The sequence below is a fragment of the Actinia tenebrosa genome, unplaced genomic scaffold (genome assembly GCF_029948245.1).
Source record: "Actinia tenebrosa isolate PJP-AT-01 unplaced genomic scaffold, QUT_ActTen_1.0 PGA_scaffold12__29_contigs__length_12842862, whole genome shotgun sequence".
Taxonomy (NCBI): domain Eukaryota; kingdom Metazoa; phylum Cnidaria; class Anthozoa; order Actiniaria; family Actiniidae; genus Actinia; species Actinia tenebrosa.
This window is the reverse complement of record NW_028292572.1, coordinates 7,318,498-7,346,152: the sequence shown is the minus strand read 5'-3', so window position 1 is coordinate 7,346,152 and position 27,655 is coordinate 7,318,498. Positions and strand designations below refer to the sequence as shown.

Genomic DNA, 27,655 nt, shown 5'->3' with positions numbered 1-27,655 from the left:
GGAATTCTATTCAAATTCAAATTTCGAGCACTTGGCTAGTAGTCGTACCCTACGATAGCATAAATTAAGCTATAATAAATATTTATATGCACATGCTAATGATACATCGTTTAAATATGACTAAAAATGAGACCATCCAAGCGAATTCACTTCATAGTAGAGTGGTTAGGTTTAGGGTTAGGGTTGGGGTTGGTATCGTAGTAGTTCTTTGGTGCCAAGGTGCCAAGTTCGATTCTTGGTTCTTCTTCACTTTTTTTTCTATTACTGAGAAGAACCAAAATCCTCGAAAAATTCCACTCATCCCCCTCTTGTGTTCGGAAACCTACTGTATGACGCACTTCGTTAACCTGTACACAACGATACTATCCCTACTGTACAGCGCAGTATGTTTACTATTGTGTTAGTTCTAGTTAGTTTATTTAAAATGTACAGTACACAACAGCTAAATAAAAATATTATCAAAATATTATCAATAAGAAACCATTAAAGAAATCCATGTTCGCCTATTAAAAGCCACCCAAAATTCTTGGTTTGCCATCAATCCCAAGAGAGCACAATAACAAAAGGGATGTCCGCCATGTTGGAAGATATAACAAAAGAATTCATTGAAAAATCGTTTGTCAAATTCTTCCAACATGGCGGCTATAACGTCTATTGCGAACGAAGAATAGTTAGACCAATATTTTCTCTTATCTAAGTTAAGCTAATACCTTCTGTTTTCGTCTTTTGGATCTTGCAGGTCTCCTTGTGGGTGCTTGTGGACAATAACCATATTTTCTAACCCAATCATTTCCCCCTTCACTCCTTCCAGTCTGCATTCCAGTGCTAGCTACTGAGCCTGCAGCGTATCTGCCTCCTGAACTTTTCTTCTCCCATTTCTTGTATACCTCTTCAATTTTTTTCATTTGCTCCGAGTCCATTTTTTGCATAAATTTGAGCTAAAAAAACTCGTAATGACAGTTCATAAGAGACCGCAAAAAAACACCAAATTCTTGATTTTTTTACCTTGAGGCTTCAGAAGTAAAAAGAGGAGTTTTCTAAGCCAAAGCAATAATCATTTTCTCGAGAGAGTTTCGTAAGAAAAAAAATTCATTGAATTGAAGAAGAAATTTAAAACCACATGGCACTTTCATGGCGCCCGCCATCTTGGATTTGAATCAGGGACGCGAAAGCCTGGTGACTAAATACAGGAAATGGCGAAAGATTTCCGACAACTCCACGAGAGATCCACGGAATGATTTCGAACGGGAAAACTTTCAGAAAATCTACTGTATCCAGTTATCCTGTTGTAGTTCCATCAGTCTATTGTAGTAGGTGTGATTCGTTGTGTTTTTATGAAACCATTACATCAATTCTTGCTACGAAAAAAAATGAGCCAAATAACACGTCAAATTACAATATATTAACAGGGGCGGACTTAGGGGAGGGGTGCAGTGGGAGTGCACCTCCCCTTCTCCCTCCCCCTAGATGAGTTGATATCTATTGCGTTGTTGATGCTTGAGCTCATTAGCAAAGGGCGCACCCCCTCCTAGAACGAAAAATCCTACACTGTACCTCTCCCCCCTCCAAAAAAATCTGGATCCGCCCCTGATTAACACTACAAAACTTTAAAACTAGGAGTATCCCTTACCTAAACTAGAAGTATCCCTTACCTAAACTAGAAGTATCCCTGACCTAAACTAGGAGTATCCCTTACCTGAACTAGGAGTATCCCTTACCTAAACTAGGAGTATCCCTTACCTAAACTAGGAGTATCCCTTACCTAAACTAGTAGTATCCCTTACCTAAACTAGGAGTATCCCTTACCTAAACTAGGAGTATCCCTTACCTAAACTAGGAGTATCCCTTACCTAAACTAGGAGTATCCCTTACCTATACTAGGAGTATCCCTTACCTGAACTAGGAGTATCCCTTACCTGAACTAGGAGTATCCCTTTTACCTATACTAGGAGTATCCCTTACCTGAACTAGGAGTATCCCTTACCTGAACTAGGAGTATCCCTTACCTGAACTAGGAGTATCCCTTACCTGAACTAGGAGTATCCCTTACCTAAACTAGGAGTATCCCTTACCTAAACTAAGAGTATCCCTTACCTAAACTAGGAGTATCCCTTACCTAAACTAGGAGTATCCCTTACCTGAGCATCCTTAGGATCTCCACATCTGTTTCGACTTCTCTCTAATCCGTGTAGCTTCAGCTTTAAATACTCTTAAAACAGAGCACTGATGGAGAGAGGGGGTAAAGTGCGCACCGTCGGCTTCCATTGATAACAGTTGAATTTCAACTGAAGGAACTACCGACGTTAAATATAGGTACTTTACTTTACTGAACGTCTAGGAATATCCCTTGCCTAAACTAGGAGTATATAAAACCTTATCTAGGAAAGAAAAGGAACAACATGAGTAGGTTCAATATTTAGGTCACCCATCCAGATACTAACCCTCCTCAGACGGGCTTGACTTAATATCTTGAATGCCTAAGGTTTTTCCACTGGACCACGGTTCTATGAAATTAGCTTAACAATAGCCTTGAAAACAATGCACCCAATAGACTAGACTTTTTAACATCATTTTATCCACCGATTCCGTGCGTGGCAGAGATGCAAGGGATTAGCCGATATGGTCTGGGGGCCGGCTGGTCTCTCCCCTGATGCTTCGGCTAGAGTATTTTCTTGCGTAATTCGTACACCCAAGGGCAGAAGGATTTAATCGCCGTCAGGTCCGAAGTCCATACGAAGCCTCAGCTCTGCGGATGTCTCGGGGGTATGGCAAAGTGGGATCGACTTTTTTGAAATTTTTTTGGTGAACTTATGTTCAAATCCAACTGTATCCAGATAAGATTTTTTGTTTTTGTTTGTTTTCTTTTTGTTTTCCTTTTTTTTTTTTTTTTTTTTTTTTTTTTTTTCCTTTTTTTATTTTATATCTTTAATTTTTTCATTGAGATAGAAAATTTCTTGATTTTATTGTTTCTTACATGCGGGAAGGTTACATCTTATGCATTACTCGCTGTAGTCATTCGTCAGTGGTGGCTAGTGTTTGCAAACAAGAATGATTTCGGTAAACTAGCTTATATGTCATGTTTTATTTCCTGACACGGAAGCCTTTCCTGATAATAGTGTTTAAATACAGGAATGGCTTCGCCAAACAAGTTTATATCTTTTTTTTTAATCTTCAAACTTTATCAATCACACAACTTATTTACATAGACCTTTTTAAATATAATTTACAACTTTTTTTTTATTTTGTGCAATCATACAATTAGGTTTATTTACATGGCTCCTTTTTACATTCTATTTCTATTTACAACATTTACGACAAAGAAGCAACAAACTAAAGAACACAGTAATAGCAAAAAAAACTCACACAAAGCGAAAAAAGAGATATAATTATATTACAATTCTATATCTTATGTATTAGTTAGAGTACTGAACAGTGGAGCCATTCCTGATAATAGAGCGTTTTCTCGTGACGTCACAGCGGCCATTATTGAATACCAAAACAATACATTTTCTATCCTCTGGGAAGTGAACTCTATTTTTATGCAAGTACTGTGCAGAAAGTTTCTATTATGGCTGTCTTCTCACTTGAGTGACAACGCTCTAAAGTGTTTACGAACAGAAATTACTGTTTTCATCAAATATGAAAAACGCTACCGCATTGTCTCATGAAGCTCACATCCAGTAAAAGGACCTTCGAAGCTTCTAATTAATCTAAACCATTTATACTTTCATTAAGTTCCTTTTTGTCTATATTATTAATTTTTGTTTTGCGTTGACCATAAGACATATAAGTTTTTTGATTACGAAAAAGGTCCTTTCACTGGATGTGAAATAGTCATGGTCTCATGTAGTTCACATCCAAGGAAAGGACCTTTGAAGCTGTTAATAAATTCTTGAATCATATTTTCATCCATTAAGCTTCTTTTTATTATTTTTTTATATTTCATCTTTATTTTACGTTGATGAAAACACAAAATATTGCATTATGGAAATGGTCCTCTCACTGGACATAAAATAGTCATGGTCTCATGTAGTTCACATCCAGTGAAAGGACCTTTGAAGCTGTTAACGAATTCTTAATCCATATTCGTCCATTAAGCTTCTTTTTATCTATCTTCAGTTATTTACTTCTAAACCAGATATAACTAGCTAAAAATTAGTGTGAGCTGCGTTGGTGTTTCTAATGAAACAGTAATGATGAAAAGGTAAATTATACACCGTGAAAAGATGAAAAAACTTACTGACGTTTCGGACGCTAGTCCTTCGTCGGAGTCACTCCGACGAAGGACTAGCGGAGAGACTCCGACGAAGGACTAGCGTCCGAAACGTCAGTAAGTTTTTTCATCTTTTCACGGTGTATAATTTACCTTTTCATCATTACTACTTCTAAACCATATTCGCTCATTAAGTCTTTTTTATCTATTTTCGGTTTGAAAATGAAAAAGGTCCTTTCAATGGATGTGAAATAGTCATGGTCTCATGTAGTTCGCATCGAACGAAAGGACCTTCGAAGCTGTTCTGAATAAATACTTAAACCATATTTTCATCCATTAAGCTTTTTTTTATTTTTTATTTTTTTATTTTTTATTTTTTATCTTTTTTTTGCGTTGATGAAGAAGTCATATAGTTCACATCCAGTGAAAGGACCTTTGAAGCTGTTATAATCAATCAATTCTTAATCCATATTCGTCCATTAAAGCTTCTTTTTATCTATCTTCAGTTATTTACTTCTAAAACATATTCGTTCACAAAGTCTTTTTTATCTATTTTGTTTGGATTATGAGGAAGGTCCTTTCAATGGATGTGAAACATTCGCTCCTTCATGGTCTCATGCCGAGTTCAGTTCACATCCAGTGAAAGGACTTTGAAGCAGAGGCTCCGGATACAACTCTTAAACCATATTCGTCCATGTTTCTTTTTGTCTACTTTATTTTATTTATTTTGCGCTGATCAAAACACATAACATTAATATGGATTCTGAAAAAGGTCCTCTCAATAGATGTGAAATAGTTATGGTCTTGTGTAGTTCACATCCAGTGAAAGGACCTTTTGAAACTCCTATATCAACTCTTAAACGATATTCGTCCATTAAATTTCTTTTTTATCTATTTCATTTACTAGCACTAAAAGCACCCAGCTGGCTCACTACAGCAAATACGGTCTACTGGTAGACTGATGCCGCAATACGGATTCAGAGTAAATTTTTGGCGGATCCCTCAAATGCTGCAGATTGTGGGTTTGTCTATTAGTTTGGTCCGGATTTCAGCGATTTCTCAACTAAGACAAATTCTAATCAAATCAATGAAAATGGTCTATCAGTTTGCAGAGAAACTTCAAACGATTCCCTCAGCTCAATAGATTTAAATTCGACGTGTTTGTCTTTCAGGCAAAGAAAATGAACCGGACTCTCTTAATTGTGGTACTTAGAAAAAAATTAAACGCTTTATAAGATCGAAGCTAGACCTAGGATAAGGAACAAGGTGTATTCTGATCTAGCTTGGGTACAAACATCCTTTGCTCATCATGCCTTATATGGTGTCGATCAAAGCTAGACCTGGGATAAGAAACGAGGTGCACGCATTCTGGTCTAGCTTGGGCGGGTACAAACATCTTTTGTTCATCATGCCTTATATAGTGTTGATCAAAGCTAGACCAGGGATAGGGAACAAGAGGCATTGTGGTCTAGCTTGGGTGCAAACATCTTTCGTTCATCATGCTTATAAGGTCATGCTCAAAGCTAGACCTGGGATAAGGAACGAGGTGCATCCTGGTCTAGCTTGGGTAAAGTCATATTTTGTTGGACGTGCCTTGTATAAACACACGCGGATTATATTTAACCTTTCAGCTATCGCACAAACATTTTCCAGAAGTCGCCAGCTTGGGCGTGTGTATTGTAGTCATCGCACTTATATTCACCTTGAATAAATGAAACTAATCGTACTCCAGTCCAGGTAACAGGACGCTTGTACATTCTCCAATCACCATTGTATGGGTAACGGCCCCATTTGTTAGTCATCCTTGCGCCATTTTTACCGTAACCCCATTTATCACAATTTACCGCGAGGATGGAATTATCGTCTGGTAGACGAACGAATGAATTGCAGGCGGTGGGAAATGGCGATGCGTTGATAACCATGTATCTGTTCAGCAACAAGAAAATAAAGTAAAGTAAAATGAAAGGAAAGGAAAGAAAAGGAAAGGAAAGGAAAGGAAAGGAAAGGAAAGGAAAGGAAAGGAAAGGAAAGGAAAGGAAAGGAAAGGAAAGGAAAGGAAAGGAAAGGAAAGGAAAGGAAAGGAAATGAAATGAAATGACGATAATAGTCGCACGGACTCCCTGTACGTTTGCCTACGATTTTTTAAAGATTTTTTAAAGATATTCTAATAGTAATAATAATAATGATGATAATAATAATAATAATAATAATAATAATAATAATCTCTATCACAGAAGTACAGAAGATTGCTCTCCTTGGAACTGCACACATCATTAGAAAAATGGCATGATTACTTGATTCTTGATTTCTTTTTTCCTTTTTAATTGATTTATTTTATTTTTTATTTTAATTACACCTCGTATTGTAAATATATTCTTGTTTTCCCAAGGCCCATGGATTGGACTCGGTAAACTAAGAATTTTGTAAGCAAAATTGAGGCAAATTGTAAATGAAGACAATAATAATAATAATAATAATAATAATAATAATAATGATAATAATAATAATAATAATAATAATATCTGGCTGATAATTGGTGGGATCACGAACCAGAGAAAGTAGTGGAAAACCAAAAGGTCAAGATCCTATGGGATTTTAATGTTTACACGGATAAGAAGATTGAAGCAAGAAGATCGGACAGTCATAGTCGTAGATAAGAGCAAGAAGAAGGCGAAACTGATCAGTGACATCTCCATGCCTATGGACCATAGAATTGACCATAGAAAAGGAAATGGGAAAAAGATTGACAAGTACCAAGACCTAAGAATAGAAATAGAAAGATTGTGGAGGATGAAGACCATGGTAGTACCGATAGTCATTGGATTGCTCGGAACAATATCAAAACAATTTAAGGATCATGTTCAGAGACTAGAACTTGATAGTATAAGCTTGTTAGGCCTACAGAAATCTGTACTTTTAGGCACGGCACACATCTTGAGAAGAGTACTTCAGCTCTCAGGAGCCGGGAGAATCTCGAGCTGAAAGTTAGCCAACTGATAACCTCTAAGCATTTTTACGAGTCATTTCTATCTTTTGTAGAACAAAAATACTAATTGTCATTTAGGGTCGCCAAGTACAATTACGCTACAAGAACTAAATAAACACTTATTAATATTAACATTCCTTCCTCAGTAAATGAATTTGATCCCAATTCTTTGTAGAATCTATTTGGAAATTACCCTCACAGTGATGGATAGATGAAGCAGTAAGCCGTGTGGGATGGGCTCGGATATCAAATAAGAACATGCGTAATAGGTAAATTACGAGCCTTAGATGAAACGACTTAAGAAGATCACAGTGATGGTTACTAATGATTTGGAGTGTTAGGCCGTTCAATCTCAGTTCTACTGGGTCTTGAACGCAAATCATACCGCTCGAGTTCGATGCGAGCGGGCCAATTTTGGCTTCCCCTTGTTGAAGGGTCATCGCATACGTGCCCATGCTAAGCCCAAAGTAGTACTACCCTTTGGTTTTAGATACGTACCTAACAACATCAAATCCAAGGTCATTTTTAGCTGTCATAACGTGAAATGTTCTTCCTACAGACACTTTGCGACAGAAGTAGCGAATTTGCGTATAACCCATGTCATTCTTCAAGTTCAATAGTGCATGTTGATCAATAAACTGGTATAGGGTGAGACTGGTTATTTTGCGGTAGTCTCTCAGGGCTTGGACTGCATTGCTTGACGAAGAAAGGAAAGTGACATTCCTGATGAGGGTCCATCCGCCTACATAAAAATATATACACTTATATAAACCTTTAGGATCTGTAAAAAAAATCATGGGTAGCACTCATCTACATCTATATGGGAGGTTCTTATATAGCGCATTTATACAACGTCTCAATGCGCTTTACATTCATAACCAGTGGAGGACTTTACAGGCTGCATATTAAGGCGCCATTAGCAGTCGTGCAGCTTACAATCATGAGTGATTTGTTAGTACATTAGTGTTATGCCTCCAGATTGGGATAGGCTGTTGAACCAGGAGACAATCCCCTACACTCTTACACGAATAATTCAACAGGTTTTTTTGTCCCCCATTTTTACCTCAGGTTAGGAAGTGTTGGGAGACAGGGCCTACCATTTAAAGTTATTTTAAGGCCCTGAGTGTTGGTCCGGCCGAGGCTCGACCTCCCGCACAACAGACCGACGCTGTTACCAACTGAGCTAACTGGTGGCAATATAATGTTGTTTCTCTAATGCCTCTCGACTCCTAGTGTTTTTATGTCACAGTACAGAGACCTAAATGACCGTTTATAGCATTCACATCTTACCTCCATCTGTTGTCATGTCACAGTAGACAGTGAATGGGTTCCCTGTGCTGGTTGGGTCGATCCAATATCTACCATCCCCAGTGTGTTGAACAAGGGACTTGATGGTCAGACAGGATTTTCCAGGAAGACTGGACCTGGATCCGTCGAAACCTGGAAGTATTTTTAAAGGAATGAACCAAATTGCAGCACAAAAGATGAAACAAAGATATAGTGCAAGCAGGCAAGCAGGCAAGCAGGCAAGCAGGCAAGCAGGCAAGCAGGCAAGCAGGCAAGCAGGCAAGCAGGCAAGCAGGCAAGCAGGCAAGCAGGCAAGCAGGCAAGCAGGCAAGCAGGCAAGCAGGCAAGCAGGCAAGCAGGCAAGCAGGCAAGGAATCACACAGTCACAGCACAGCATTTTCATACTGGAATCTCATACTAACCACTCCAAGTTTCGCAGTGTTTTCCTGTGTAGCCTGGTTTACAGGAACACACAAAGGAATCAGAACAATCGACGAAGCTGCACGTGCCACCATTTTGACAAGGACTCGAGGAACACTTAGGTACGTCCTGTTGAAAATGGAAACAATGTTGCATGGAAATCTGTCCATCTGTTGTATGGACATCACAAAATTGCCTTGAATGTGAAGCTAACATGAAAATACAAAAGAAATGTCACTAATTCCATTGAGAAAAAGTGTGACTTCTTATGTATTTACATGTTAGCCTCACATCCAAATTATTTTTGAGTAGGGTCCAATGTTATCTAGTAATTTGAAGATTGTTCGAGAACTTGAAGGAAGACTGCTTCATTTGCATGATATGTTAGGCATCCGTGTTGGTGGTATTTAACAACAGATTTATCATCAACATGGCCGTTATCTCTTGTTCATGGCTCTCGGGGGAATATTTGCAAGCCATCCATTGCTGGGTTACACTTGACGTCATTTCCTGTCGTGCTGAATGCTCACCGGCTGAATGGCATGTTTTCAATAGAATTCTTTCTGGTTGACAGCACATGGTGGTCAGTGTTTGACTACCATGTGGAGCAGAAAATAAGATTTTATCCACTGATTCAAACCCAGCAATAGATGGCACGAAAAGGTGTGATGTACATCGTAGTAGTTCAGCTAGCTTTCCAAATTAGCATCTGCATAAGCTTCATGTAATATCGTAGGTATATTATATAACATGCAGTGATTGATGGGTTGCTTATATAGACCCCTTGCATTGATTTCCAAGAAGAAATGTTCTGGGAGACAAAGCAATTGGCCGTCTTTTCTTATGTAAAAAAAAACTTGTGTTGGGTCAACCAGAACATTAATGGACTACTTCGACGATACGACGGCCATCTTGTCAGGAGGCAAAACAAAACAGAGACAACGGAAAATATATAGAGTTTCTTGCGTTTGTCTTTCTTTTATGGGTAAAGGTGATCGACTATCGACGTGCTGTCTTAATAAGACGTTTGCATGATGGCGTCATTGACCTCTACTACCAGACTCCCTTGCACAGTTTATTTTGTTCAGTTGATTAGCACCAATTGTCTTACTATTCTCATGAGGAAATACAAACCTAAATATGAAAGAAAATTCGCGAAGCATCTTGGTAGATGGAGTCAAATGACGCCATCATGCAAACGTTCTATTCTTCTTTTGTTGCATTCTCTTGTGGTGAGCTGTTAATATCAATCAACGTCATTATGTGACAAAGCTTTATTTGCCCCCCGGACCCCCCATCCCCCCCCCCCCCCCCCTAATGCCTTGCGATCCAATATGGCCACCGTATCGTCGAAGTAGTCTAGTCATCTCGGGACTCAGTACAAGGGGTCCATACTTACGAAGTGTTCAGCATCATTATAAGAAAACCCAACTTTGATGACGTAATCCGATGGCCTTAAGGTCTTCGTCTGGTTACTAAGCTCACACTTATGTAATGGAGAACCAGTTTCTTGGAAATTGTACGACTTACACCCAGCTGTACCAAGACATTGCTGGGCACAATCCAGACCGGAACTGACGTCATGACTTGCTATCACGTGATTCTGCAAAACTCGATCTACGAATGTAAAAATAATTCACTTCAATAAATTATTTTCGGGTAAAAAATAAATTAGTTGTTCATCTTTTTACCTTTTCCAATTTTCTGGAAAATGCCCTTCCTTCTACAGACACCTCTGAAGGGACCGGATCCGCTGGTGGCTACTGCGCAAGTCACAATTACAAGAAAGCCCGTTGACAACATTGCTTTTTCTGAAAATTGGAACATTGGAAAAAAAAGTCCTGAAACTCAAAAGAATTGATAAATTATGTCAAGGAGGGGATTCAGGTGAAATTGGGATGATAGTAGTCACCTCTGATCGCTTGGATCACTCCTTAAAAATATGAATAAAGAGTAATAATGTATATTATTTTTTTCCGGTCCGGTATCCTAAAAAATCATGCGTTCTGATTGGCTGTTTGAGCGGGCGGTATTTTGTCAGTATCTGCCCGCGCTCGCAATCCGGTATCCTTTGCCGCTAAACAAAAAAATATACAAGTTATTTACCGTCCTATAGTCGGTCCGGATAGGGAAAAACTGTGCCCTCGGTCGCGAAAACGGACCTTGGCCTAACGCCCTCGGTCTGTATATTCAAGACCTTGGGCAGTTTTTCCCTATCAGGACCTCCTGGCCGGTAAATAACATATATATCTAGGGTGAAAGTATAGTACAAAGCTTCCTGGTTCCACCAAATACATAGTTTATGGAACTGACAGAGAAATAGCCGTAGAATCGGATCTCGGATCTCGGGTCTCGGGTCTCGGGTCTCGGGTCTTGTGTTCAATTCCTGTACTCGGTATCACACACGAGCAGAGTTTGTTGTGTCTCTCCCTTGATTGGAGGAATTTTGCCCAGGCTCTCCGGTTTTCTTCTATCCAACAAGCTGAACTTAGATCAGCCCAGAGGTTGTTTCAGGGTTTGATCTGTTAGTTAGCCATGCCCTGACTTAGATCAGCCCAGAGGTTGTTACAGGGCTCGATCTGTGAGTTTGCCGTGCCCTGACTTAGACAAGCCCAGAGGTTGTTTTTGTCATATTTTCTTTAATTATTGAAACCATCCGTGACCAAACTAGCGTTTAAAAAAGTATTTGCCTAATGAAGACAAAAAATGGTATCCCTAAGACGTAGTCACAGGAACAGAATACTTTTTAATGACGATTAATAAGAGTTATTGAAATGTTTAATTTCGCTTTTCTTTTTTTAAGCTTTTGTTATCACAAAGAAACACGCCAAGATTTGATAAGAATATGGATGTTCGTTTGAGCTGCTTAATTATTGATGCCCATAAAGCTGTTTTATTATTTTAATTTTAATTTTTTCGCATTTTGTTAACTGTCTTCTTTTAATCATAAACCATTTTCTTCAAAAATTTTTAAGAAAACGGTTTCGTTACTTCGAATATCGACATTAGACTTATAATAAGCAGAATGACATACTATTATTTTTGAAACTGTACTTTCGTAGTAACGAAAAACCAACTGAGGCGCCGAGGATAATTGAAAACGGAACTTTGTTATTCCGTTTCCAAAAAAAAAAAATTTTCGAATCCTTTTTTCCCGTCCACTCGAAGTATCTGTTTCGAGTTGCGTTTTCAAAGCCAATGCGCAAAGGAACGATTTCAAAAGTATCCGGCTAGATTTGGACGGGGCACGAGTCGCAAATGTTGTTAAAAAGTGTTTGACAAAAAAACATTTAACGAAAATTGAATTGTTCACTAAAATTTTAAATTTAGTCAAAGTTTTAAAGCTTAAAATGAATCAGTTGACTTACCAGTTTTCGTTTTCAGTTTGCTGTGGGAGTTTGCAAAGCTTATTTTGATGTAAGAGCAATAAAACATCTGTTTATTAACCTATACTTAGTTGTCATGAGATACTGGGTGATGATTGGTCAAAAGCAATAAACTTGGACACTGCTTTCAATTTTTGCCAAAAGTGGACCGATGACATTACTTAGTGTCTGGTCATGAGGGAAATAGTTAGTATTGTTTTCCCGAGTGTCTCGAAACCGATCTAAACTCTAATTAATTTCCCGAAGGACCAAACATTAAGTGTTTTGTTATATAGCAATTAAGAAATATTGAGGAGTCAGTTTATAAGAACTTTATCTAGCGAGCTAATTTAAATAAAAATACAGTGGAACCCCGCCTTACGGCCACCGGCTTAATACGGCCACCCCGTTATTGCGGTCAGCTCTTTTGGGTCCCTACGAAATGCCCATACATTTACTATAAAATGTACCCGCTTAATACGGCCACCCGTTAATACGGCCAACAGGTTACAGTTTAGATCTTAATGTAAATACTGTAAAGTTATTGCTGCAAAATCTGTGATTCTTTAATTCATTCGGTTAACATTCTACAGTAATGCTTTTTGTAGAATCAGAATCAACACAACAACTTCAAACAGAGAAACACGTACAGCGCGATGCGCTACAGTATGTCCGCATTTATTTTATAGCGGTACAGTATTATAACGACCCATGCCGATAGCCTATCTGGGGTGATATCCAGCCTCGAGTCAGCATGGCTTCAAAGGAAGCTTCATTCGTCTGTACAGAGCAAAGTCACTGCCTATTTTAAAAAGTAGTTGTTACTGTACTCAATTTTCTCTGTTCTACTGTTATATCTACAGTCCTGTACTACTGTATAATTCAAAGTTTTAAAGAACTACTAAAGTTGAGTTATAAATGAGAGCCAAGAGCATCAGAAGTTTTAGAAACATTATTTGAAAATACAATATGCATTATTGCACTTCATTTGTTTAGTAGTTTCGTACTGATTAATAAAACACGTTTTTAACATATTTTTGACAGCCTGCTTAATACGGCCACAACGTTAAAACGGCCACTTTTGAATGTCCCTTCGGTGGCCGCATTAACGGGGTTCCACTGTAACTAAAAAAGACTGACAAATAATTTTACAAATACAACTCAGATACGGTCTTGTATTTCGCTACCGGAATGCGAGGAGAGTAGCAATAGTATTTTTAGTCGCTTTTTTTCGTATTTTCCGAATCCCTTTTCTCGACGAAAGTCTGTAGTTCTCCTCTAGAAACACTGGATAATCTCTGCTTTTTTCCTTTGAGCTCCATTCATACTGAAAATTCCAGCAAAATGCCTGCTCCCGCTTTGTTGTTTGTGATTGGCTCAAAGTATTACGCCACCATCGTTTTTCACGTTCTGATCACGTGCACTTGTTTATTTTCACCATTCTTGTCACGTGCAACTTATTTCCCGACATTTCCCGGTCGGGAAACATTTAGATTTAGCTAGTGTCACGTGTTCATCTTTAAACCAATGAGAGTGTTCGATATATAAATCTTTTCATTACAATTATTCTAATATATTAAAAATTAATTTGGAACTTCAAGACGATGTATTAGATAATTATTTGCATGATATCTATACCTGAAGAGGTTAGACTTGATGTGTTTATGCACATTTACCGTAATTTGTCAAGTTCATCTTCGACTTGGTGTTATTTTCGTCACTCTAATATAGTTAGGATAGTACGCGCGAGCTATCCGCGGGCGCGAAGTTCTGCTAGATCCTGCGACTGTCTTTCTTTTTGCGTAAATAAATTCAATACCGAAAAATTAGTAATTATATAATAACTATATAATAACTATCCTGTTTTGCTCAAAAAAATATTAATTCCTATTTGTTATTTGACATTTTTACAGGACAACGTTCCTGCAACTCTTATTTATCAACTCCACCCATCATCCTTCGCGCTCGTTCCAAGTTTCAAAACGAGGCAAGATAATTCTGGGAAAAGTTCAAATTCGACCTTGTCTCGGTAGCTGCAGTGTTTTAACACTTAACAGTACGCAATGGCTACTTTAAAAGCATATGTTGATGACCTAGAAAAAGAACTCACTTGTTCGATATGCCTAGGAATTTTTGAAAACCCCAAAGCACTTCCTTGTCTTCACAGCTACTGTTCAAAATGTATCAAGGATTGGTACGAGAAGTGCAAGTTTCGGGCAGTTGAGTTTACATGTCCAATGTGTAAAACAGAAGAAATTGATTTACCAGACGGCGATGCTTCGAAGCTTCGTTCCTCTTTCTATTTCGATGCTCTTCTGCGACTTCTTCACGCGATGAAAAGCAATTCCGATCAGGAGCAAAAGAGTTTACCCGAATGTGCGAGTTGTGAAAAATCTCAAGTTTTGGCGGCGTTTTGCCCAGAATGTAACGGATTGATTTGTGAAGACTGCATCGACTCGCATAGGAAGATAAAACAACTTCGAACAGACCACAACATCATGATGCTGAAAGAGTTTAAGCAAGAAAACGTGGATAATTACATCAAGAATCAAATGCTATGCAAAGCGAAGTTTCATGAGAAAAAAAGGCTTGAATACTATTGCAAAGAGAAGAACTGTAGACAGTGTATTTGTCAAAAGTGTGCCACTTTATATCATCAAAATCATTGCATGTGCAGTTTAGAGGAAGCTTCTGAAGAAATTAAAACAGCCATGGAACAAGACAAGAATCGACTCCATCAGTTGACCGACAAATACAAAGAAGAGTTAGAACAATCCAAGCAAAATATGCAAAGGATACAAAATGAAATTGAGTCAGCAAAGCGAGACGTCCATAATACCGTAGACGCTTTGATCCAGACACTAAAACAACATGAGATTAAAACGATTGAAACCTTAGATAAAGTCTTACTTGAAAAAACATTGGAAATCAAAGAAGAGCAAACTGATTTAACCAACGGGATTGACCACTTAGATGAATATAAGCAGTACTGCCAATTAGTACAGGAGAGGAATGTTGCATGTGAGATTCTTGAGAATGAGGAAGCTATAAAGCAAAGAGGTCAGGCTTTGTTAGACACGCTTACAGCTTTGCTTAGCAAGTCAATTCACCGTAACGAGACATACAAATATACAGCTAATCAAGATGTTTTGGAGTCCTTGCAAAACGTCGGGAACTTCAAAAAACATGTTACAGATCCTTTAAGATGTACAATCGAGGGATTGAAGGACGTTCGATGTGGATTTGAACACGAGTTTTATATTGTCACAAGAAATGCTGAAGGAGAATTGTGTTACGCAAGAGAAGAGTCTTTTGATATAATGATTACAGACGTCGAGGGCAACGAGGTAGAAAAGAAAGTCGTTAGCAGGCAAGCAGGGAAATTTTGCCTAAGTTATAAAGCAAAAAGACCTGGACTCCATGAAATCCAGGTCAATATTGGAGGTGATCCGATAAAGAACTCGCCACAGAAGGTAAACTCACTCGATGCAAAAAAAGAGTTTGAACTTGTGAAAATGTTTGGAGAAAAAGGAGCTGGTAAAGGTCAGCTTGACAAACCTACAACTATATCTCTCAGTGATAAAGGCGAGATTGCAATTGCAGAATGCAACAATCATCGAGTGCAGATATTCAATCTCGAGGGAAAACATCTACGAGATTTTTCCCTAGGAGAAAGTGCATTGTTTAAGCCTTTTGGTGCTGTTTTCAACGAAGACAAAATCATTGTCATCGACCAGCCCGATAATCATGGTAGGATCCAAGTATTCGATTTGAATGGTACTTTTGTAAAAACAATTTATAGACCTGTCGGGTGGTTTCGCCCTGGCGCAATGTGCACTACAGATGAAAATAACATCGCAGTTACGTGTTGGGGAAATGATGAACTTGGCATCAAATCCAGCGTCAAGATTTTCACCAATCAAGGGGAAAAGGTTTTTGAATTCCCAGCCAGTCTTGGCAAAGATGAGAAGCCTAGCTACATTGCTTATCGTGATGGCAAGTATTTCATTTCTTATTTTGAGAAAGACTTTATTGCCGTTTTTGACAAGAATGGAAAGTTTTTGTGCAAATTTGGCAAAAAGGGCAAGAAGGATGGTCAGTTTAATGGGATTGGAGGCTTGGGAATCTTTGGCCCGGACATGATTCTTGTCTGCGACGTGAAACACCACCGTGTACAGTTGCTAACTCAAGATGGAATATTCATAAGATCATTTGGTGGGTTGGATGTTGGAACACGAAGCCCTGCTGATGTTGTTGTTACAGCTCATGGTCAGGTCTTTGTGTTGGAATGCATTGGTAATCGAGTTCAAGTTTGGTCCTAACACGTTACCTACCGTGACTTTATTTAACCAACCAAGGCTATTGTTTATTCTCTCGTTTTCTCACACAACTCTGAAGATGACTTCCACTCAAGTTGTCGAAACGTCAGTCACCACCAACAACAGTCTTTCTCAAGACTACACTCACCGGGATGATCACACTTCACAACAAACCTCGACACCTGGGTTCAAACCATTTACTCTCAATGCTACTGCGTTATTAGCCTATCTTACATGTGAGTATTTGAAGACAATTTTATTTTAATACTGAAGTAGTAACAGTGGCGGATCAAGGATTTTTCAAAGGGGGGTTCCGTTTCTTAAACTGTGTATAATTCTCTTTTGTTTAGTCGAATTCTGACAAAAAATTGGCTCTAATCACCTAATTTACTATCTTTTACTCCGACGAAGGACTAGCGTCCGAAACGTCAGTAAGTTTTTTCATCTTTTCACGGCGTATAATTTACCTTTTCATCATTACTGTTTCATTAGAAACACCGACGCAGCTCACACTAGTTTTTAGCTAGTTATATCTTTTAATTTACTATCTAGTAACGGAACTTAAAGGTAAATTAAACATTATAACAGCAAATATTTATCATTTCGTGTTCAACATTATCCTTGTGGATACTTTTAAGCAAAATTTATATAAGACATATTTCTATTACCTAAAAGATCAAACCTTCAAGGGGGGTTCCGTGGAATCCTTCGAACCCCCCCCCCCCCCCCCCGGATCCGCCACTGAGTAAATGATATTGTTTAGACATAAAATCCATCTATGAAACTTATGAATATAATAATGTTTTGAATTATAATAATATAATTGCTCTATATGGCGAGTTATACAAAAGTTCTAAACATGTCAATATTTAATTGTTGAGAATGCAAAATAATACTAAATCTATCTATATCTGCTAATTAAATGCCTTGTGGAATAAATGGGTCTTTAGGTTAGGTTTGAATGACACTGTCAGAGAAAAGTAAAATGAAATATGACACATGTTGGGCTAAGGCAAGGTACTTTTTTTTTCAGAGGGGAGGGTCATTACTAATTTTTAAAAAAATCTTTTAAAAAGTTGAATGTGAATGTGAATTCTCACGCCTCCCCTCTAATAAAAACGTACCTTCTCTTAACTAATTTGGAAATTACAGTACAAGATATTACTGTCTGAAAACTTACTAAGTAGGATTTTACATCTTTGTTGCTGAAAAGACCCTGGATTTTATTTTGAGGATTCTTGCATAGACCATCAAAACAAGAATTTTGACTGTAACTGTAAATAATATCAATTAAGGGATAAGTTCTAAATTTTCAATAAAAAAATAAATAACTAGTAATAAGATGAACCTTGTTTAGTTACTATTAGTTACTGCTATGGCACACTTAATTTGGAGCCTTGCTCTGTTGTGTGACCCTCACCATAGCTTTCGTAATTACATTATTTTTTGTTGTTGTTGTTTAAATTTTTCACCTTTATTCTTATGTTGTATGGTGAAAGTTATTGAATATATAATAAATAAATATTAAAGCCTGCGTTTAATATTTATGTTGTTGATTGATTCGAGTGGTTTGGAAAATTTGGAATCGTATCCTGGAATGACCACTTGGAATGGGCGTCGACCCAACATGAAGCTTGGAATCTGCAATTTATGGACAAAGTTGCTTTTCCTTTTGGCTTTCCTTCGTTATTCCATTGCATTGCATTGCATCTTATTTTATTTCAACTTATTTTATTTTTACTTATTTTATTCTTATTTTATATCATTTTTACTTTACTTTACTTTATTTTTTCTTTATTTAATTTTAATCATTTCATGTCATTTCTATTTATATATTTGTTTATTTATCATTGTTATCGATTTGGTTCAGAAGTCAGCCTTTTTGAAAAAGACTCTGTGAAAACTTGCCTGGTTTTTTTTTGTTTTTGTTTTTCTTTGAGTCTGGAGCAGAGAGACGCTTGATTGGTCAAGAGGTCAAACTCAGTTTACAATATCAACCTGTAGAAAAAACAGGTTATGTTTTATTTAGGTTAACCACATAACCTGTTAAACCAGTTAGATGAATAGCACCTTGGTCCAAGTACGTCACCTGGTTAGTGATGTAATAAATAAGGTGAAAGAGAAGAATGGCGGCAAAAATGGAATTTTACCCTTTTGGATCAATTTTGGTCAAAAAATAACTGAAAATAACGTAAGTCTTATATGTAAAGAATACACGTGTTTCTTGTTTTTATACAAAGATTAGTGAATAATCTGTTGTTATTGTATTTACCAGCAGCACGAACCAACTGTTCGTTTTACGGCTGTAGACACTTTATCTGTTATTTTTAACTGTTTTCAACATCAAAGGGTTTCTAGAAGTATGTTTAGAGATACGACATTTGAAGTGGGATTTTCCGTAGTAGATATAACCGGCCCATTATGCGAGCAGATGGGTTATTTTGGTAAGAACTGCGGTGAAGGTGTCTGCTAGATTGAAACAATTGGGACACAAGCACCCCAACAAATGGATTCAAAACATCTTACGACTTTATTTTATTCGAATAGTTTTAAAAGTTGCTGGGGTTTAGAACTGTGAGCCCAATGTTGTAGATGTCCGTTAGAATTTGGATTTTTGTTGCTGTAAATCAAAAATTCAATCGTACAAATACAAAAGCAAAAGCAAAATTACGATTAATACAAATTAAAATACAAATTGAAATTGATTCAACGCCAAATAGCAGGTTTCATGTAAAACGTCCGAGAAGATATGATATGTCTGTATGTAGTTGTTTAAAACGCTTTTACAAATCGTCCTTTATTGATAAATTATTAGAGCTTTGAATATGTCTCATCACTGACGTTGAAGTTACGATTCAGTGGAGCGGTGTTTGTCCTTGAATTAATCACATTTCCCAACAGCCTACCGTTATTGCTGTTTAATGTTATCACTTTTTCATCAAATCTTTTATTGCTTCATTAGAATAGTGAGATGATGTTAATGCGCTGATAAAAGATACGGTACAAAGGATTCTGGTAGTTGTTTATAACCTTCAAGTCACTAAAGAATTGATCTTGTTCTACAATATGTGCTATATTTTAAATGACCTTTAACTTTATTGTCGTAGACACACTTTTACCGGGACCACTGCGACAAAGTTAGAAAAAAACTTAGCCAATCATGAGATAGCAAAATAGAGTATCCGATATTGACCTCAGCCAATCACAATCGTTTATTCACCTTCATTCCGAAAGTTCTTGTTGACATTCAAGATTTCAATCCTTGGTTGCTTGCTCGTGGTTGGTTAAAGCTTGACTAAAGTTTGATTCCTTTGTTTTCACTCTATGTGGTGATTGGCTAAATTTCTTCAAGTGGTCTCGGTTAGTGTGTGCACAAGTAACTATAAATCTACAGGTTCAACAGTATGATGACATTGCATTATAGCTAGATTGATGTTTTTAGACCCTCCAAAATAGTCGCATTTGCGCGAAACAATAAAAATTACAAATTTTTTTAAACAGTACCGCGTAGTTTTGCAAGGTCAAAATCATAAAGTACTTCTGTGAACATCGCTCCATTAATCTAACTAATGATTCTTCTCCTTTGCCTACAAGGATTACAGTGCTAACAAAAGAACGGTACTTAGTACAGTAAAGTATACTAATATATAAATGTACCTCTTTTTTTCATCCCTGTTATTACAGACAATGAGTACCATACACTACAAAAAATACTTCTATGAGCATCCCTCCATTAGTCTCGTTGTTTCTTCTCTTGCAAGGTTTACATGGATGCTCAGAGAAAAGTTCACACTAAAAAATTTTATTCGGTACACAGTAGATAATAAGGTTCAGAGCTGCATAGGACAAGCCAGAAAACTAAATTAAACGCTTTGCATACTGATAAATGGAATTTTGTATCCTTTGAAAGTGAAAGAATCAAGGTTTATCAACGTGGCTCTTTAGCTAGTTAATCAGTTTATCGAAGTGATTCTCTTATAGAAGAAGGTGCTGGCTCCAGGTCTTCATTTCTTTTCCACTGTGTAAAGGTCTTGTCCTTTAAAGTTTCATCAAAATATCTGTCTCGTTTGGCAAGTACCATCTTCTGATTTTCGTCTTTTAATCCGCGAAACTCCTCAGAACGTTCTAAAACCCAGCACGCTTTGAGAGATGCCACTTCTCCGCACTTTTCCATGACATCTTCAAGGTTGTATAATTCCGCTACTTAATAAATCCCACTGAAGAAAATTGGGTTCTTTAACGCTTGAGATTAGAAACTTGCAGTGCATGGCACTATAAAAAGTAATTTATTTATGCATATGCATTTTGTTCTAAATATTTGACTCTTTTGGCATAAACTCTCATCTTACTTTCTGGCAGTAATCCACAAAATTCTTCAGAACTTTCTAAAATACGGCTCGGTTTGAGAGATGTCACTTCTGCACACTTTTCCATGACATCTTCAAGGTTGTGTAATTCCGCTACTTTATAAATCCCGAGACAATTGGATTCTTCAACGCTTGAGATTAGAAACTTGCAGCACAGATATTTGACTTTGCTGACTTGGTATTCTTCAGCAAGTCGAAGGAGAAACTCATAGTTTTCCTCTGCAAATGTATTAAATATTAATTAGAAAGAAAATTTCAGAAAGAAAGATTTTCAGTTGGCGAATTCCTTTTCTCGAAAAGTACCAAATACTCTTTTAAATAAGTTTCTGTTTCCCAAATTGACAGTCAGTCATTGCGAAATTACAAAATTTATCAAAAGTATTAAAAATTTCGAATGACGCAGCTTTTTTTTCGGAGAACATTCATCTTTCTTTATTTTAACTTTTCTCATTATTTTTTAAATTCTTTTTCTTTATTAGCTTTACAACTAGTACTTTCTTGAAAATAAATTTAGAACAAACACTAGTCGAGGGAAAGGAAAACAGCACAAGAATAAGAGACATTAAAACCCAAAAAATACTGCATATATATCTATCAAGAACTACAAGCAGCAGGTGATATTGTATGAAAGGGTATTTAGAACAGTATATCTTCGAGGTTCTAGTTCTATCTGTCAACGTAGTAGTTACCCAACACTTACTGTTGATTTGCTTTCCTTGGGAAATTACGTCTGCGTAAATCACTCTTAGAAAAGCACCAAATTCATCGCTTTGCTTCCCTGGTAAATGTATTTGCTTGGCGTCCTTTTCAAGGAAATCTAACGTAAGCATTTTCTCAAACACGGGAGAAGACATCGAAAGAATGCATTTATGGACGTGAAACTTGGTGTTTTCGACGACGAGCACCAAATCACTGAAGTGTCGAGGAGTTGAAAAGTCATAAACTTCATCATTATTGCTTTTCGCCTGTGCCATCTTTTTCGCTCTTGTTGAGTAGGAACAAGAATCACGAAATTGAAAACTTTTGGTAACTTCAACCACTTATAATTACAGAGGGGGAAAATCAACAAAACAGGCTATTGGCATATTTACACAATAGTTAACAGCATGAAATAAGAACTGAACTGCAGACACATATTACGTCAAGTGTTTGTAAGAAATAGAATCACTCAGTATTCGCTGTAAACTAATGAATTCGAGCTCCAATTTAACCAGGTTGAAAGTTTGTAAAAGCAATTGAATTAAATTCAAAGATAGCCAGATATGTAGATATAAGTTTAAACTGATTCCTTCGAGTTCAATCTCTTCAGTATTGAATAAAAATCATTACCAGGAACTGATTATAACCCGAACCCTCAAGCAATTTAATTGTGAACAAAGCAAGCGTCGAAAATATCTGAAACGAGAAAAAACGTTGATGTACGTATCATGGCAACAAAGTCATCATCCAGACAAATAAAGTCGTTCATAACTGAGACATGCAACACTCGAATGAAAAATATAATTTACTAGATATTCGATTATTTGTTTGAGGTAAAACTATAAACCTACTCACATTATTTCAGTACTTAAATTATTAAACATGTGATGAAAATTGCACCCCATAGATAGATTCATGCAAGTCTTCCTTAAGTTGGAATAATTTATGACACACAAAGAAATAGAAGATTCATTGCAGCATATTTGAGCAAACAAGACTACAAAATTGTCGCTTTCGCGCGTGAAATATATAAATATCAAGTTTGTTTAAACATTAAATTTTACACCTTCCAAATCATAAAGTACTTCTTTTAACATCGCTCCATTAATCTCGTTGTTCCTTCTCTTGCAAGGTTTACATGGATGCCCAGAGAAAAGTTCACACTAAAAAATTCAATTCGGTACACAGTAGGTAATAAGGTTCAAAGCTGCATAGGACAAGCCATAAAACTAAATTAAACGCATTTCTTACTGATAAATGGAATTTTGTATATTTTGAAAGTGAAAGAATCAAGGTTTTTTTTTTTTTTTTGCAACGTTGCATTTTAGCTAGGTTATCAGTTTATCGAAGTGATTCTCTAATAGAAGAAGGTGCTGGCTCCTGGTCTTCATTTCTTTTGCACTGTATATAGGTCTTGTCCTTTAAAGTTTCATCAAAATATCTGGCTCGTTTGGCAAATACCATCTTCTGATTTTCGTCTTTTAATCCACGAAACTCCTCAGAACTTTCTAAAACCCAGCAAGGTTTGCGAGATGCCACTTCCGCACACTTTTCCATGACATCTTCAAGGTTGTAGGATTCCGCTACTTTATAAATCCCAAGACAATTAGATTCTTTAACGCTTGAGATTAAAAACTCGCAGCACAGATATTTGACTTTACTGACTTGGTATTCTTCAGCAAGTTGGAGGAGAAACTCATAGTTTTCCTCTGCAAATGTATTAGATATTCGTTAAGAAAGAAGAAGATTTGTGAAATTGTTGAGGTTGGCAAATTCCTTTTCTCGACAAGTATCCAAAAATCTTTTAGATAAGTTTCTGATTCCCAAATTGGAAACCAGTGATTGCAAAATTATAAAACGGATCAAAAGTGTTGATGTTTTCTCGTAAGTTTAACGCAACTTTTTTTAGTTCTCGATAAAATTCATGTCTTTTTCACTTCTATTTACCCAACACTTACCGTTGATATGCTTTCCTTGGGAAATTACGTCTGCGTAAATCACTCTTAGAAAAGCACCAAATTCATCGCTTTGCTTCCCTGGTAAATGTATTTGCTTGGCGTCCTTTTCAAGGAAATCTAACGTAAGCATTTTCTCAAACACGGGAGAAGACATCGAAAGAATGCATTTATGGACGTTAAACTTGGTGTTTTCGACGACGAGCACCAAATCACTGAAGTGTCGAGGAGATGAAAAGTCATAACCTTCATCATTATTGCTTTTCAACTGTGCCATCTTTTTGGCTCTTGTTGAGTAGGAACAACAAACACGAAATTGAAAACTTTTGGTAACTTCAACCACTTATAATTACAGAGGGGGAAAATCAACAAAACAGGCTATTGGCATTCCTACACAATAGTTAACAGCATGAAATAAGTTTCTGAACTATGCAGACACATATTATGTCAAGTGTTTGTAAGAAATAGAATCACTTACTCTTCACTTCATACTAATGCTTCGAGCTCCAATTCATCCAAGGTGAAAATTTGTAAAAGAAATTGACTTATTTCGTTTAGACATACAATCAGGTAGAAATTGACTTAAATTCAAAAGATAATCAGATATGACGATATAAGACTAGACCTATTCCTTTGAGTTCCACGAATTATACATCATAGAATTATTGATCTATTTAAATAATAGAAAATATTTCCAAGAACTGATTATAACTCGAACCTTCCAACAATCTCATTATGATCAAAATAATCACATGTACGTTGGATTTTGGCGTCAAAGTCATCCAGACAAGTCAGTAAAGATGCAACACTTAAATGATATTTCACCAAATATTCAACTGCTTATTTACTAGAGGTGGAAATGATATTGATTATTATCGTGCATAGCTAGCCTGTCGTGGCATGACCACAGAGTTAGTCAAATGCAAGGTAAAACAAGGTCAGAATAGGACACGTACTTAGATCTCATGACTAACGTATGACCGTCACGATAAGACTTGCCTTAATAATTAATGAGGGCCCGTGAGCTGTATTCCCTATATTCGTCAAGTTATCGCTCGTCTGGTTAACAAACAATAAAACTATTCTAAAATATTGACCGAATTTCTGTCTCCGCATAACATATCAGCGGTTATATGAATTAGTTCGATACACTTTCACATGCTACAGAACGATATAAATTTGACGATAAACTGTAAAAAAAAAGTTTTGAAAGCTTGCAGTAGAGAATTTCTTAAAACTCCCATTTCAAGACAGTTGCTGATAATAAACTGACAAAAGAGAATGCAATTCAAATCTTTCTAGTCCCTTCAAATCTTTCTAGTCCCTTCAAATCTTTCTAGTCCCTTCAAATCTTTCTAGTCCCTTCAAATCAAAGGCTTTCATGGGCTGATTCTGCAATAGCTTTTCAACTTAACTTTTAACTATAAATCTACTCACGTTATTTCATTTTTAAAGTATTAAACATGTGATGAAAATTGCATGGCCATACAAAGATTGATGCTTAGATGTGTCTTCTTTAAGTTGGAATAATTTCTGACACAAAAATAAATAAATAAATTGAAGATTTATTACAGCATATTATTACAAACAAGACTCTCTAAAATTATCATTTTTGTCAGTTTGTTCAAGCATTACATTTTGCAAGTTCCCAATCATAAAGTACTTCTTTGAACAACCCTCCATTAGTCTCGTTGTTTCTTCTCTTGCAAGGTTTACATGGATGCTCAGAGAAAAGTTCACACTAAAAAATTCAATTCGATACACAGTAGATAATAAGGTTCAGAGCTGCATAGGACAAGCCATAAAACTAAATTAAACGCATTGCTTACTGATAAATGGAATTTTGTGTCTTTTGAAGGTGAAAGAATCAAGGTTTTTCTTGCAACGCGGCTCTTTAGCTAGTTTATCAGTTTATCGAAGTGATTCTCTAATAGAAGGTGCTGGCTCCTGGTCTTCATTTCTTTTGCATTTCTTTAAAGATTCATCAAAATATCTGTCTTGTTTGGCAAATACCATCTTCTGATTCTCTTTTTTTAATCCACGAAACTCCTCAGAACTTTCCAAAACCCAGCGAGGTTTGCGAGATGCCACTTCTGCACACTTTTCCATGACATCTTCAAGGTTGTAGGATTCCGCTACTTTATAAATCCCAAGACAATTGGATTCTTCAACGTTTGAGATTAAAAACTTGCAGCACAGATGTTTTACTTTATTGACTTGGTATTCTTCAGCAATTTGGAGGAGAAACTCATAGTTTTCCTCTGCAAATGTATTAAATATTTGCTTAGAATGAAGAAGATCTGTGAAATTGTTGAAAGATTTTCAGTTCAATTCCTTTCCTCGACAAGTATCCAATAATCTTTTAAATAAGTTTCGGATTCCCAAATTGGAAATTAGTGATTGCAAAATAATAAAGTGAATCAAAGGTTGATATTTCCGTAAATTTAACACAACTATTTTTTCGGATAACATTCATGTCTTTTTCTCTTCTATTCACCCAACACTTACCGTTGGTTTGCTTTCCTTGGGAAATTACGTCTGCGTAAATCACTCTTAGAAAAGCACCAAATTCATCGCTTTGCTTCCCTGGTAGATCTATTTGCTTGGCGTCCTTTTCAAGGAAATCTAACGTAAGCATTTTCTCAAACACGGGAGAAGACATCGAAAGAACGCATTTATGGACGTTAAACTTGGTGTTTTCGACGACGAGCACCAAATCACTGAAGTGTTGAGGAGTTGAAAAGTCGTAACCTTCATCATTATTGCTTTTCGACTGTGCCATCTTTTTGAAGTCTTCACTTCAAACTAATGAATTCGAGCTCCAATTCAACCAGTTTGAAAATTTGTAAGAGAAATTGACTTAAGAGATAATCAGATATATCAGATATAACGATATAAGTCCAAACTCATTCCTTCGACTTCCCTACCAATTATATAATATTAATCTATTCAGTATTAAATTGCAAAGATTTCCCGGGGAACTGATTGTAACCCGAAGCTTCCAACAATTTAATTGTGAACAAAGCAAGCGTCGAAAATATCTGAAACGAGAAAAAACGTTGATGTACGTATTATGGCATCAAAGTCATCAAGACAAGTAAAGTCATTCATAACTGAGACATGCAACAACTAAATTAAAAGATATTCAACTATTTACTCGAGATAGAATCAATACCGATTATTATAAATAGCTAACCTGTCGGGACATAATTGTTGAAATGCAAGGTCCAAGCTTGGAATAGGACACGTACTTGAATCACAAGACTAACGTATGACCGTTAGGACAAGACTTGCCGTTACTTATCAACTGTATTTTTATATTCGCCAAGATATCGTTCGTCAAACAATAAAACTATTCTAAAATATTCACCGAATTTCTGTCCCATAACATATCAGCGGTTATACGAATTAGTTGGATGCCCTTTCACATGCTACAGAACAGGAAGAGATAACTAGCTAAAAACTAGAGTGAGCTACTAGTAGTAGTATAAGAGCTCTTTTACTCCGACGAGGGACTAGAGTCCGAAACATCAGTAAGTTTTTTCTTGCTACAGAACAATATCAGTTTGAGAATAAAGTAAAAAAAAAGTTTTGAAAGCTAGCAGGAGAGAATTTAATAAGACTCCCATTTCATACCTCAAATGGCGATTCGTGGGGAGTAGGAGAGATGTCCGTTGGACTTTGGGTTTTCGATGCTGTCAATCAAATATTACTCCATAGCTATTGCGATCAGATTGACCGTTTGCAACAGTTGAAATAAAAATTGCAAGCGATAACTCGCAGCTAAATTATTGCAGAGTTCGCTGCGTGATACTGAAAGCTCATCCATTAGACGTATTAGCGACCTTTAGATACGACGACGAGTACGAGTACGAGTAACGCTAAATCGTAGTCGATTTCCGATTTTTTACAGTCTAAAGTTTCAATCTATTTTATACACGATCAAGACTTCAAAGAGATAGTGCCAATCTTTAAAAGTTTTAACTCGGACTCGTTCTCGTACTCGTCGTCCGAACAACCACGATGTGACCAGACTCTATTATA

General features: G+C 36.8%; 7 protein-coding genes across 12 annotated transcripts in view; 2 read left to right on the top strand and 5 right to left on the bottom strand.

Moving 5' to 3' along the window:
• LOC116296848 (glycerol-3-phosphate acyltransferase 1, mitochondrial) overlaps positions 1-1,196 on the bottom strand; it is a 32,321-nt gene extending 31,125 nt beyond the window's left edge. The window contains exon 1 of the mRNA XM_031704956.2: positions 711-1,196. Within this exon, the coding sequence (XP_031560816.2) occupies positions 711-929 (219 nt within the window). The 5' untranslated portion in view covers positions 930-1,196. The remainder of the gene's footprint in view (positions 1-710) is intronic.
• Positions 1,197-2,321: 1,125 nt separating this feature from the next.
• The window catches only part of LOC116296840 (uncharacterized), a 49,268-nt gene continuing 23,934 nt past the window's right edge, over positions 2,322-27,655 (bottom strand). Inside the window, exons 3-8 of one of the 2 annotated variants that reach the window (XM_089028084.1) lie at positions 10,598-10,717; positions 10,306-10,523; positions 8,909-9,035; positions 8,490-8,639; positions 7,698-7,941; positions 2,322-2,378 (exon numbers count right to left, since the gene is read on the bottom strand). In XM_089028084.1, the coding sequence (XP_088884210.1) occupies positions 2,375-2,378; positions 7,698-7,941; positions 8,490-8,639; positions 8,909-9,035; positions 10,306-10,523; positions 10,598-10,709 (855 nt within the window). In that variant the 5' untranslated portion in view covers positions 10,710-10,717 and the 3' untranslated portion in view covers positions 2,322-2,374. Of the gene's footprint in view, positions 2,379-4,628; positions 6,140-7,697; positions 7,942-8,489; positions 8,640-8,908; positions 9,036-10,305; positions 10,524-10,597; positions 10,718-27,655 lie in introns of those variants that run through there. The other variant, XM_089028083.1, reaches the window with a different exon arrangement.
• LOC116296839 (E3 ubiquitin-protein ligase TRIM45) lies at positions 14,269-17,296 on the top strand. The gene has a single exon (XM_031704941.2). It carries the CDS (start codon positions 14,335-14,337, stop codon positions 16,591-16,593), a length of 2,259 nt encoding a protein of 752 aa, XP_031560801.1. The 5' UTR covers positions 14,269-14,334; the 3' UTR covers positions 16,594-17,296.
• Positions 16,690-27,655, top strand: part of LOC116296838 (uncharacterized) — a 32,747-nt gene continuing 21,781 nt past the window's right edge. Inside the window, exon 1 of one of the 2 annotated variants that reach the window (XM_089028081.1) lies at positions 16,690-16,826. The gene's annotated coding sequence lies outside the window, so the exon portion shown is untranslated. Of the gene's footprint in view, positions 16,827-18,634; positions 18,782-27,655 lie in introns of those variants that run through there. The other variant, XM_031704938.2, reaches the window with a different exon arrangement.
• Positions 19,102-22,310, bottom strand: LOC116296846 (kelch-like protein 24). The gene is made up of 2 exons (XM_031704953.2): positions 21,658-22,310; positions 19,102-21,176 (listed from the first exon to the last, which is right to left on the bottom strand). The coding sequence occupies exons 1-2, from the start codon at positions 21,929-21,931 to the stop codon at positions 20,881-20,883; spliced, it is 570 nt and encodes a 189-aa protein (XP_031560813.2). The 5' UTR covers positions 21,932-22,310; the 3' UTR covers positions 19,102-20,880.
• Positions 22,446-24,282, bottom strand: LOC148912163 (kelch-like protein 12). 3 transcript variants are annotated; one of them, XM_089028090.1, is made up of 3 exons: positions 24,090-24,282; positions 23,615-23,898; positions 22,446-23,365 (listed from the first exon to the last, which is right to left on the bottom strand). In XM_089028090.1, the coding sequence occupies exons 2-3, from the start codon at positions 23,886-23,888 to the stop codon at positions 22,998-23,000; spliced, it is 642 nt and encodes a 213-aa protein (XP_088884216.1). In that variant the 5' UTR covers positions 23,889-23,898; positions 24,090-24,282; the 3' UTR covers positions 22,446-22,997. The 3 variants fall into 3 exon arrangements, with proteins under 3 accessions (XP_088884216.1, XP_088884217.1, XP_088884215.1); XM_089028091.1 differs by having other exon boundaries at positions 23,615-23,826; positions 24,090-24,273; XM_089028089.1 differs by lacking the exon at positions 24,090-24,282 and having other exon boundaries at positions 23,615-24,077.
• Positions 25,157-26,632, bottom strand: LOC116296844 (kelch-like protein 12). 2 transcript variants are annotated; one of them, XM_031704949.2, is made up of 2 exons: positions 26,120-26,632; positions 25,157-25,911 (listed from the first exon to the last, which is right to left on the bottom strand). In XM_031704949.2, the coding sequence occupies exons 1-2, from the start codon at positions 26,391-26,393 to the stop codon at positions 25,523-25,525; spliced, it is 663 nt and encodes a 220-aa protein (XP_031560809.2). In that variant the 5' UTR covers positions 26,394-26,632; the 3' UTR covers positions 25,157-25,522. The 2 variants fall into 2 exon arrangements, with proteins under 2 accessions (XP_031560809.2, XP_031560810.2); XM_031704950.2 differs by having other exon boundaries at positions 25,157-25,872; positions 26,120-26,620.

Coding starts and splice junctions, on each gene's coding strand:
- LOC148912163 (XM_089028090.1), bottom strand. CDS start 23,888: ATGGCACAGTTGAAAAGCAATAATGATGAAGGTTATGACTTTTCATCT. Junction 23,366..23,614: donor CCAAGGAAAGCATATCAACG/GTAAGTGTTGGG, acceptor ATACATTTGCAG/AGGAAAACTATGAGTTTCTC.
- LOC116296839 (XM_031704941.2), top strand. CDS start 14,335: ATGGCTACTTTAAAAGCATATGTTGATGACCTAGAAAAAGAACTCACT.
- LOC116296844 (XM_031704949.2), bottom strand. CDS start 26,393: ATGGCACAGTCGAAAAGCAATAATGATGAAGGTTACGACTTTTCAACT. Junction 25,912..26,119: donor CCAAGGAAAGCAAACCAACG/GTAAGTGTTGGG, acceptor ACAATTTCACAG/ATCTTCTTCATTCTAAGCAA.
- LOC116296846 (XM_031704953.2), bottom strand. CDS start 21,931: ATGGCACAGGCGAAAAGCAATAATGATGAAGTTTATGACTTTTCAACT. Junction 21,177..21,657: donor CCAAGGAAAGCAAATCAACA/GTAAGTGTTGGG, acceptor ATACATTTGCAG/AGGAAAACTATGAGTTTCTC.